Genomic DNA, 12,151 nt, shown 5'->3' with positions numbered 1-12,151 from the left:
GGGCGATTTTAACATCCACACAGATGCTGAGAATGACAGCCTCAACACTGCATTTAATCTATTATTAGACTCTATTGGCTTTGCTCAAAAAGTAAATGAGTCCACCCACCACTTTAATCATATCTTAGATCTTGTTCTGACTTATGGTATGGAAATAGAAGACTTAACAGTATTCCCTGAAAACTCCCTTCTGTCTGATCATTTCTTAATAACATTTACTCTGATGGACTACCCAGCAGTGAGGAATAAGTTTCATTACACTAGAAGTCGTTCAGAAAGCGCTGTAACTAGGTTTAAGGATATGATTCCTTCTTTATGTTCTCTAATGCCATATACCAACACAGTGCAGAGTAGCTACCTAAACTCTGTAAGGGAGATAGAGTATCTCGTCAATAGTTTTACATCCTCATTGAAGACAACTTTGGATGCTGTAGCTCCTCTGAAAAAGAGAGCTTTAAATCAGAAGTGCCTGACTCCGTGGTATAACTCACAAACTCGCATCTTAAAGCAGATAACCCATAAGTTGGAGAGGAAATGGCGTCTCACTAATTTAGAAGATCTTCACTTAGCCTGGAAAAAGAGTCTGTTGCTCTATAAAAAAGCCCTCCGTAAAGCTAGGACATCTTTCTACTCATCACTAATTGAAGAAAATAAGAACAACCCCAGGTTTCTTTTCAGCACTGTAGCCAGGCTGACAAAGAGTCAGAGCTCTATTGAGCTGAGTATTCCATTAACTTTAACTAGTAATGACTTCATGACTTTCTTTGCTAACAAAATTTTAACTATTAGAGAAAAAATTACTCATAACCATCCCAAAGACGTATCGTTATCTTTGGCTGCTTTCAGTGATGCCGGTATTTGGTTAGACTCTTTCTCTCCGATTGTTCTGTCTGAGTTATTTTCATTAGTTACTTCATCCAAACCATCAACATGTTTATTAGACCCCATTCCTACCAGGCTGCTCAAGGAAGCCCTACCATTATTTAATGCTTCGATCTTAAATATGATCAATCTATCTTTGTTAGTTGGCTATGTACCACAGGCTTTTAAGGTGGCAGTAATTAAACCATTACTTAAAAGCCATCACTTGACCCAGCTATCTTAGCTAATTATAGGCCAATCTCCAACCTTCCTTTTCTCTCCAAATTCTTGAAAGGGTAGTTGTAAAACAGCTAACTGATCATCTGCAGAGGAATGGTCTATTTGAAGAGTTTCAGTCAGGTTTTAGAATTCATCATAGTACAGAAACAGCATTAGTGAAGGTTACAAATGATCTTCTTATGGCCTCGGACAGTGGACTCATCTCTGTGCTTGTTCTGTTAGACCTCAGTGCTGCTTTTGATACTGTTGACCATAAAATTTTATTACAGAGAATAGAGCATGCCATAGGTATTAAAGGCACTGCGCTGCGGTGGTTTGAATCATATTTATCTAATAGATTACAATTGTTCATGTAAATGGGGAATCTTCTTCACAGACTAAGGTTAATTATGGAGTTCCACAAGGTTCTGTGCTAGGACCAATTTATTCACTTTATACATGCTTCCCTTAGGCAGTATTATTAGACAGCATTGCTTAAATTTTCATTGTTACGCAGATGATACCCAGCTTTATCTATCCATGAAGCCAGAGGACACACACCAATTAGCTAAACTGCAGGATTGTCTTACAGACATAAAGACATGGATGACCTCTAATTTCCTGCTTTTAAACTCAGATAAAACTGAAGTTATTGTACTTGGCCCCACAAATCTTAGAAACATGGTATCTAACCAGATCCTTACTCTGGATGGCATTACCCTGACCTCTAGTAATACTGTGAGAAATCTTGGAGTCATTTTTGATCAGGATATGTCATTCAAAGCGCATATTAAACAAATATGTAGGACTGCTTTTTTGCATTTACGCAATATCTCTAAAATCAGAAAGGTCTTGTCTCAGAGTGATGCTGAAAAACTAATTCATGCATTTATTTCCTCTAGGCTGGACTATTGTAATTCATTATTATCAGGTTGTCCTAAAAGTTCCCTAAAAAGCCTTCAGTTAATTCAAAATGCTGCAGCTAGAGTACTGACGGGGACTAGAAGGAGAGAGCATATCTCACCCATATTGGCCTCTCTTCATTGGCTTCCTGTTAATTCTAGAATAGAATTTAAAATTCTTCTTCTTACTTATAAGGTTTTGAATAATCAGGTCCTATCTTATCTTAGGGACCTCGTAGTACCATATCACCCCAATAGAGCGCTTTGCTCTCAGACTGCAGGCTTACTTGTAGTTCCTAGGGTTTGTAAGAGTAGAATGGGAGGCAGAGCCTTCAGCTTTCAGGCTCCTCTCCTGTGGAACCAGCTCCCAATTCAGATCAGGGAGACAGACACCCTCTCTACTTTTAAGATTAGGCTTAAAACAGCCCCAACCAGTCCCAGCAGAAGACTGCCCCTCCCTGAGCCTGGTTCTGCTGGAGGTTTCTTCCTGTTAAAAGGGAGTTTTTCCTTCCCACTGTAGCCAAGTGCTTGCTCACAGGGGGTCATTTTGACCGTTGGGGTTTTACATAATTATTGTATGGCCTTGCCTTACAATATAAAGCGTCTTGGGGCAACTGTTTGTTGTGATTTGGCGCTATATAAAAAAATTGATTGATTTATAGATTTATGTTGTCTTTATAAAACGTCTGATGCCTTTATGAGTTGTAACGTTCGGAATGAGAAAGAAGCATCGCAGAGAGAAGATGTAGGTTTTGGAGTATAAATGTGTTGCACATTGAATGTTTAGTCCCCACATGGAGCTGCTCATCATGTTAGCATTCTGATTTTGCAGATTATTAATCAAAAAATGTCTGTCATGGTGTTCCTCAGGGTTCTGTTTTAAGTCCACTTTTTCTTTAAATGACTACTTTGGAGGAATTGTAATAGGAAATTACACTTGTTTTTGTCACATCTTCCTGAAGGCACGTCTGTGTGTCTTTTGTAGTTATTTTTCTTTATTTCTGATTGGTCGTGGTTGTTTGACTGAGAACCAACATAAGCAGGAAGAATTTTTTTCTTCTTCTTCATCACACTTTTGTTGCAGCATCTAACAAAAACCAAACATGGCTGCGCCTCTCAGTGTCATCACGGAACATTTTCACATCCTGTGTTCTGGAAACCTCCATCACCACACGATGGACATGCGTCCTCATGTCCAGCTGTCTGTTTGTCCTTGACGGCCTCTTTGCTGTCATGGATCTCTGTTAGCTGGAAAAGTGAGAGCGGGGCATCGGCTGCTCAGTGCAGCAGATAAAACGGCGTCTCCACGTCTGATGGATGTCAGAAAACACTCCATGCATCATGCCGTAATGCTGCACTGCCATTTGAACGCACGTTATCCTGCACACGTATCGATGGATCTGCTGCACAGCGTGCAGTAATGCTAATCGCTTCCTCATGGCGAGCGCAGCAGCTCGGCCCTTGAAGCGAGTGTCACCCGCTGCATTCTGGGAGACAGAGGCGGTTAATTCCCAGGAAGCCTTCAGTCCACACAAGCGTGGCTCCATCACGAAGACATGGACTTCCTGTGTTCAACACACACACACACACACATATACACACACACACACACACACACACAAAACGGAATCAACGTGATGTAGTTTTTGATGTTTTTCTTCATTTGAATTAATTTTGTGTATCTAATCTTGTATCTGTTTTGTGAAAATATTTTTTTTTTGTTTGGTAAAAAATGTAAACAAAACAGTTGGAAAAATAGTTTCACGAAGTAAACAGTGAATTTTGTCTCGTTCTCATTTTGAAGCAGGTCTGACAGAAACCAGTTCAGTCCTCTGTGGTTCTGACTCCGCGGTTCTCTTTTTTTGTGTGTGTGTGTGTGTGTGTGTGTGTGTGTGTGTGTGTGTGTGTGTGTGTGTGTGTGTGTGTGTGTGTGTGTGTGTGTGTGTGTGTGTGTGTGTAGAGCTGCAGAGGGAAGGCAGCATCGAAACCCTCAGCAACAGTTCTGGATCCACCAGCGGCAGCATCCCGCGGACCTTCGAGGGTTATCGCTCGCCGCTGCCCACCAATGAGAACCAGCCGCTCAGCCTCTTCCCCTCCCCCTTCCCTTAGACCCGCCCACCGAGTGATTTTTGTCTGTGCTGTTATCAGTGTTACTGTTTGATTTAGTTTCAACAGACTGCTAATTTTTAAGATTGATAACTTTTTAAAATGTGATCTTCTGAGGTCAGAATTGTTTTTGTTTTGTTTTTCGGCTGTGAACGTGGTGCAGACTGTTGATTTCTTTTCAGCTCTTTGAACTCTGTTTCTTTGACTTTGATGTTCCTTTGTTCTGTCATAAAGGTTCTAATCAAACAAGTGTTCACGTTAGAAAATGTGACACTTTGATAAAAAGGAGAATCAGTTTCCTGTTACAAAGGTTGTTTTTATGTGAAACTTGTTTCAGAGAACAAGCTGTGACATTGTCACGGCCACACTTTACAAAAAAAAAAGATGACATCATATGTTTAATTTCTGACACTAAAGAGCCATTTCAATATGATTACTAACTTCACTGATTCGAGGCCTGTGTCGATGGCCCGGGTCGGACCAGTGTGTCATCGACACAGGTCAGACCCCCATCGATGACAGAGGGGTCCGACACAAATGAGTGTCTGCTGTGATTATTGTTCTGCGGCGCTGCATTAATAGTCTGTCCTTTTAGTGCGAACATGACGTCCTGCAGAGAAAATTTCATGCATTAATCCTCAAAAACAATCAGGAATTAGACTGAGCCCACAGCTGCTCAGTTTTGGGTTAAAAACTTGCAGTTAGTTTGATCTCAAACTAACACGATCACTGATGGTTTCCATCTCGTTCGATGTATCTGATCAGTGAAACTTCCCGAACACGCAGAAGATGGAGGAATGTGATCATGTTTCAGGGTTGCGTGTGTAGCGGTTTGTACCAGAGGTGAGCGCAAGTCACCGTCAAGTCATTCTCAAGTCATCAATCTGCAAGTCCCACCTCAAGTCTGAAGTCATAACAACCACCAAGTATTTGACAGCTGACTTGAGACTTGCAGATTGATGACTTGGGAATGATGCGACAGTGACTTGCGCCCCCCTCTGGTTTGTACTCTCTCTCCTCTGTGTTGCGTTGTGCCTGTTGACTCCTCCCACTCACTCCTCTCCGGACGTGAAGTCACGATTTTCCACGTGGGAGGCAAATGCTCTCACGAGTCGGCTAAAACCCGGGCTCTGGCCTGAGAACCCTTTGGCTGTCGGGGGATGATGCCCATTCACTGCTATTGCACAGCGCCTCCTGCTGGTCCTCATCACATGTGCTTTGTCACTAAATAACTCACTCATCTTCAACCGCTTACTCCAATTAAGGGCCGTGGGGGGTGGAGTCTATCCCAGCCGTCATAGAGCGTGAGGCGGGTTCACCCTGGACAGGAGGCCAGTCTGCCTCAGGGTCACATACAGACAAACACGTTCACACCTACAGACAGTTTAAAGTTTCCATCTAACCTGCGTGTCCTTGGATGTGGGAGGAAGCTGGAGCACCTGGAGGGAACCCACACAAACATGGGGAGAACATGGAAACTCCACACAGAAAGGACACAAATGGGAATCGATCCCATGACCTTCTTGCTGTGAGGTGACAGTGCTAACCACTAATCCACTGCGCTGCCTCACGTTACAATAAAATGCTGATGAAATCTGCTTTAACTGTCAGTCACATGATGAACAAAAGTAAAAATGTTTTTCATGTCAACTTTATTTTCTTACATTTACAACTTTGAGCCCACTTTGCCGAGCAACCGTTAGAAATGCAGACTCCGCCCCCAGTTCTTCTTCTGCACATTAATATCACTGAAGGTCCGAATGTTGGGGTGAAGAACACGAAGCTGTGAATTCTGGTGAATGCACGCTTCGTGTATGCTTCCTGTCACATGACACAAGGATCAGTAGCTGAGCTGAACTTCAGGTTGTGATGATGCTGCAGTCGCCACTCAGCAGTGGCATCATTTCATACACACACACAGACACACACAGGGCATGAATTTACACATCTTAATTTAAATGACTGTAAAATATAAAATGCATTCATGTAATTTAATAAAATGTGAGAAAAGCTGCTTCTGTCTTTTTCTTGGAGTTTACGAACCTTTACGTTTCCACGACAACAATGCTGCCATTTAATGTGCGTTATGGTTAAAAGAAAGATGGGTGTGCAGCCAGTACATTCTGAGTGCCGGTCCCAAGCCCGGATAAATGAGGAGGGTTGCATCAGGAAGGCCATCCTGCATAAAACAAGCCAACCCAACTATGCAGACTAAGGATCAGCTCTGAGTCCTTTCTTGTTTGCAGTGGTGATGGACAGGTTGACAGATGAGATCAGACAGGAGTCCCCATGGACTATGATGTTTGCAGATGACATTGTGATCTGTAGTGAGAGTAGAGAGCAAGCTGAGTCTAGTCTGGAAAAGTGGAGATATGCTTTGGAGGGAAGGGGAATGAAAGTCAGTAGAAGCAAGACTGAGTACATGTGTGTGAATGAGAGGGAGCCCAGTGGAATAGTGCAGTTACAAGGAGTAGAAGTGGTGAAAGTAGATGAGTTTAAATATTTGGGGTCAACTGTTCAAAGTAATGGAGAATGTGGTAGAGAGGTGAAGAAGAGAGTGCAGGCAGGGTGGAGTGGGTGGAGAAAGGTGGCAGGAGTGATTTGTGACCAAAGAATATCAGCAAGAGTGAAGCGGAAATACAACCCCTGGCAAAAATTATGGAATCACCGGCCTCGGAGGATGTTCATTCAGTTGTTTAATTTTGTAGAAAAAAAGCAGATCACAGACATGACACAAAACTAAAGTCATTTCAAATGGCAACTTTCTGGCTTTAAGAAACACTATAAGAAATCAAGAAAAAAAGATTGTGGCAGTCAGTAACGGTTACTTTTTTAGACCAAGCAGAGGAAAAAAAAAATATGGAATCACTCAATTCTGAGGAAAAAATGATGGAATCACCCTGTAAATTTTCATCCCCAAAACTAACACCTGCATCATATCAGATCTGCTCGTTAGTCTGCATCCTAAAAGGAGTGAACACACCTTGGAGAGCTGTTGCACCAAGTGGACTGACATGAATCATGGCTCCAACACGAGAGATGTCAATTGAAACAAAGGAGAGGATTATCAAACTCTTAAAAGAGAGTAAATCATCACGCAATGTTGCAAAAGATGTTGGTTGTTCACAGTCAGCTGTGTCTAAACTCTGGACCAAATACAAACAACATGGGAAGGTTGTTAAAGGCAAACATACTGGTAGACCAAGGAAGACATCAAAGCGTCAAGACAGAAAACTTAAAGCAATATGTCTCAAAAATCGAAAAATGTACAACAAAACAAATGAACGAATGGGAGGAAACTGGAGTCAACGTCTGTGACCGAACTGTAAGAAACCGCCTAAAGGAAATGGGATTTACATACAGAAAAGCTAAACAAAAGGCATCATTAACACCTAAACAGAAAAAAACAAGGTTACAATGGGCTAAGGAAAAGCAATCGTGGACTGTGGATGACTGGATGAAAGTCATATTCAGTGATGAATCTCGAATTTGCATTGGGCAAGGTGATGATGCTGGAACTTTTGTTTGGTGCCTTTCCAATGAGATTTATAAAGATGACTGCCTGAAGAGAACATGTAAATTTCCACAGTCATTGATGATATGGGGCTGCATGTCAGGTAAAGGCACTGGGGAGATGGCTGTCATTACATCATCAATAAATGCACAAGTTTATGTTGATATTTTGGACAATTGAAAGGATGTTTGGGGATGATGAAATCATTTTTCAAGATGATAATGCATCTTGCCATAGAGCAAAAACTGTGAAAACATTCCTTGCAAAAAGACACATAGGGTCAATGTCAATGAGCAGATCTGATTTGATGCAGGTGTTAATTTGGGGGATGAAAATTTACAGGGTGATTCCATAATTTTTTCCTCAGAATTGAGTGATTCCATATTTTTTCCTCTGCTTGGTCTAAAAAAGTAACCGTTACTGACTGCCACAATCTTTTTTTCTTGATTTCTTATAGTGTTTCTTAAAGCCAGAAAGTTGCCATTTGAAATGACTTTAGTTTTGTGTCATGTCTGTGATCTGCTTTTTTTCTACAAAATTAAACAACTGAATGAACATCCTCTGAGGCTGGTGATTCCATAATTTTTGCCAGGGGTTGTAGTTCAGGAGCTGGGTGACTTTTATTCAACATGAAAGGTGCGGAAGTAGTATCAAAAATGCTTATGAGGCTAAATTGTGCCAGGAAATGCGATTCTTAAGTTTCGCAAGTGGTGGGTGTGGCTAGGGTCCACACCCAAATTACCCCCCAAAATGGGTTTATTTAACATGGGAGGTGCAGACTTCGTTCCAATGCCAGTTGATGCAGGTGTATTTACTGAATGAAGAAATCCAACTTAAGAACTTTTTTTTTTTGGTGGAAGCACTAATTAAGAACACAATTAATTAGTGCTAATTAGAGTTTTATTAAACATAAAAAGTGTGCAGTTGAAACAAACTTCATTACATAGTGCCACATCTCAGTAGTCAGAAAAATCAATCAATCACTTTTATTTATATAGCGCCAAATCACAACAAACAGTTGCCCCAAGGTGCTTTATATTGTAAGGCAAAGCCATACAATAATTATGTAAAACCCCAACGGTCAAAACGACCCCTTGTGAGCAAGCACTTGGCGACAGTGAGAAGGAAAAAACTCCCTTTTAACAGGAAGAAACCTCCAGCAGAACCAGGCTCAGGGAGGGGCAGTCTTCTGCTGGGACTGGTTGGGGCTGAGGGAGAGAACCAGGAAAAAGACATGCTGTGGAGGGGAGCAGAGATCAATCACTAATGATTAAATGCAGAGTGGTGCATACAGAGCAAAAAGAGAAAGAAACACTCAGTGCATCATGGGAACCCCCCAGCAGTCTAAGTCTATAGCAGCATGACTAAGGGATGGTTCAGGGTCACCTGATCCAGCCCTAACTATACGCTTTAGCAAAAAGGAAAGTTTTAAGCCTAATCTGAAAAGTAGAGAGGGTGTCTGTCTCCCTGATCTGAATTGGGAGCTGGTTCCACAGGAGAGGAGCCTGAAAGCTGAAGGCTCTGCCTCCCATTCTACTCTTACAAACCCTAGGAACTACAAGTAAGCCTGCAGTCTGAGAGCGAAGCGCTCTATTGGGGTGATATGGTACTATGAGGTCCCTAAGATAAGATGGGACCTGATTATTCAAAACCTTATAAGTAAGAAGAAGAATTTTAAATTCTATTCTAGAATTAACAGGAAGCCAATGAAGAGAGGCCAATATGGGTGAGATATGCTCTCTCCTTCTTGTCCCCGTCAGTACTCTAGCTGCAGCATTTTGAATTAACTGAAGGCTTTTCAGGGAACTTTTAGGACAACCTGATAATAATGAATTACAATAGTCCAGCCTAGAGGAAATAAATGCATGAATTAGTTTTTCAGCATCACTCTGAGACAAGACCTTTCTGATTTTAGAGATATTGCGTAAATGCAAAAAAGCAGTCCTACATATTTGTTTAATATGCGCTTTGAATGACATATCCTGATCAAAAATGACTCCAAGATTTCTCACAGTATTACTAGAGGTCAGGGTAATGCCATCCAGAGTAAGGATCTGGTTAGACACCATGTTAGGCACCAGAAAAATAAACCTAAGAACAAAAATGATGGTGGAAAGACCCCTTAAGAAGGGCCACACCCTGCCACCCCCCACCAAAATGGATTTATTTAACATGGGAAGTGCAGACTTTATTTCAGTGCCAACCGATGTGGGACTGTTCACTGAATGGAAAAAAACCCAACTTAAGAACATTTATTTTGGTGGAAGCACTAATTAAGAACATAGTTAATTAGCGCTAATTACAGTTTTATTTAACATAAAAGGTGCACAGTTGAAACAACTTCATTACATAGTGCCACATCTCAGTAGTCATAAAAATGAACTTAAGAACAAAAATTATGGCAGAAAGACCCCTTTAGAATGGTCATACCAAGATACCCCCAGTCACTGAAGGGGTATTTACTGAAACCCTTTTGTTAAATCCTTTAGGAAGGTCACAGTTGAAACCTACTTCGTTACATAATACCACATCTCGGGGGGAACAGGAAAAAGTAATGTCGAACATCACTCCTTACAAATAAAACAAGAAGGATGATTTGTACAAAAGCAAAGAGGTACAATATATAATCTATGCTTTTATACAAATTATCATCCTTAAAGTATTAAATAGCAGACATCATAATGCTCCTACCTGTGCAACTGGTATATTCAAATGCTATACTTTCTAAAACATGTTGAATGACCATTAGGTAATCAGAGGAAAAAGGTACAACTACTATTTTGGGCAAAATATACTTTGTTCAGAAGACAAAATTGGATAGTCTTCTAACATTTTGGCATTGTTGATTGACATGAAATATGTATGACTGTAACTAAAGCCATCTAAATATAGGCATATGCAAGCTATCTAATAATACATTTGATGCAATAACATAATCACAATCAAAATTAGTTAGAAAGTTGTGTTTTCGACTTGCTCCATTCTGAATACAGCATTTACTTACTAGGACAACAAATTATTGAATTTATATTACACCTGTAGTAAACTGCACTTTTAAGATGGAAAAACACAGTTTAAGTTTTGTAACCACTTTTCAAAGTTTGAATACATCTATATAAAGTGTAAAATGCATTAATTTGATATCATCAAGCAAATCCACTTAGTGACATGACCATTTTCAAATGATTTTCATAGTGAGAAGGGGTGAAGATATACAGCCAACCTCAATACTGAATGTCAAACCTACACCAGCAGCAAGGGTCAAAATACATGTAGACAGCTACAAATAACCCTGATATAATGCAGAAAACTGCCAAAAGGATATAATAAATCAGTCAATCAATATTATACTGCCTTAGCATATGGTATTAACTATACTAGCTTTCTATACAGTTTTCTACACAGTACCCTGTCTGGTGAATGTTCGTTTCCTCATAATACAGCTGAAGACATTTTTACTCTTCATCTGACGATAGGCAGCTTTCTTCATCAGAGAATGGAATCTCAAAGTTTTCATCGGAGTCTTCTTGTGGGTTTCGGAAGATACTGAACCACGTTTTTCACCATTTTATGGACCAAACAATAATTCATGGAGAAAACAGTCAGCAGAATTGATTTTTAAAATAATAAGTTTCAACCTTATTTTAGAATGAGTGTGAGTGTATATATATATATATATATATATATATATATATATATATATATATAAACTTAAACTGTATTTTTTCCATCTTGATCATTGGGTAAAAGTGCAGTTTACTACAGGTGTAATATAAATTCAATAATTTGTTGTCCTAGTAAGTAAATGCTGTATTCAGAATGGAGCAAACCGAAAACACAACTTTTTTTCTAGCTAATTTTGATTGTGATTGTTGTTCAGACAAATGTATTCTGAGATATTTTGATTGTGAATATTTTGTTGCATCAAATGTATTATTAGATAGCTTGCATATGCCTATATTTAGATGGCTTTAGTTACAGTCATACATATTTCATGTCAATCAACAATGCTAAAAGGTTAGAAGACTATCCAATTTTGTCTTCTGAAAAAAGTATATTTTGCCCAAAATAGTAGTTGTACCTTTTTCCTCTGATTACCTAATGGTCATTCAACATGTTTTAGAAAGTATAGCATTTGAATATACCAGTTGCACAGGTAGGAGCATTATGATGTCTGCTATTTAATACTTTAAGGATGATAATTTGTATAAAAGCATATATTACATATTATACCTCTTTGCTTTTATACAAATCATCCTTCTTGTTTTATTTGTAAGGAGTGATGTTCGACATTACTTTTTCCTGTTCCCCCCGAGATGTGGTATTATGTAACGAAGTAGGTTTCAACTGTGACCTTCCTAAAGGATTTAACAAAAGGGTTTCAGTAAATACCCCTTCAGTGACTGGGGGTATCTTGGTATGACCATTCTAAAGGGGTCTTTCCACCATCATTAGGTTTATTTTTCTGACTACTGAGATGTGGCACTATGTAATGCAGTTTGTTGCAACTATGCACCTTTTATGTTAAATGAAACTCTAATTAGCACTA

The 12,151-nt window shown here is 39.8% G+C and overlaps 2 protein-coding genes across 3 annotated transcripts in view; one reads left to right on the top strand and one right to left on the bottom strand.

The window, feature by feature from the left end:
• Positions 1–5,429, top strand: part of bcas3 (BCAS3 microtubule associated cell migration factor) — a 700,663-nt gene extending 695,234 nt beyond the window's left edge. Inside the window, 1 exon segment of the mRNA XM_034169027.1 lies at positions 3,943–5,429. Within this exon segment, the coding sequence (XP_034024918.1) occupies positions 3,943–4,091 (149 nt within the window). The 3' untranslated portion in view covers positions 4,092–5,429.
• Positions 1–12,151, bottom strand: part of LOC117509358 — a 37,397-nt gene that overhangs the window by 11,467 nt on the left and 13,779 nt on the right. Inside the window, exon 2 of one of the 2 annotated variants that reach the window (XM_034169030.1) lies at positions 2,541–3,547. The exons of the other annotated variant lie outside the window; for it this stretch is intronic. Within the exon in view, the coding sequence (XP_034024921.1) occupies positions 3,227–3,547 (321 nt within the window). The 3' untranslated portion in view covers positions 2,541–3,226. Of the gene's footprint in view, positions 1–2,540; positions 3,548–12,151 lie in introns of those variants that run through there. 2 annotated transcript variants of the gene reach the window in all.

The sequence above is a fragment of the Thalassophryne amazonica genome, chromosome 4, assembly GCF_902500255.1.
Source record: "Thalassophryne amazonica chromosome 4, fThaAma1.1, whole genome shotgun sequence".
In the NCBI taxonomy this organism is placed as follows: Eukaryota; Metazoa; Chordata; class Actinopteri; order Batrachoidiformes; family Batrachoididae; genus Thalassophryne; species Thalassophryne amazonica.
This window is presented reverse-complemented; position numbering and strand designations above follow the sequence as displayed.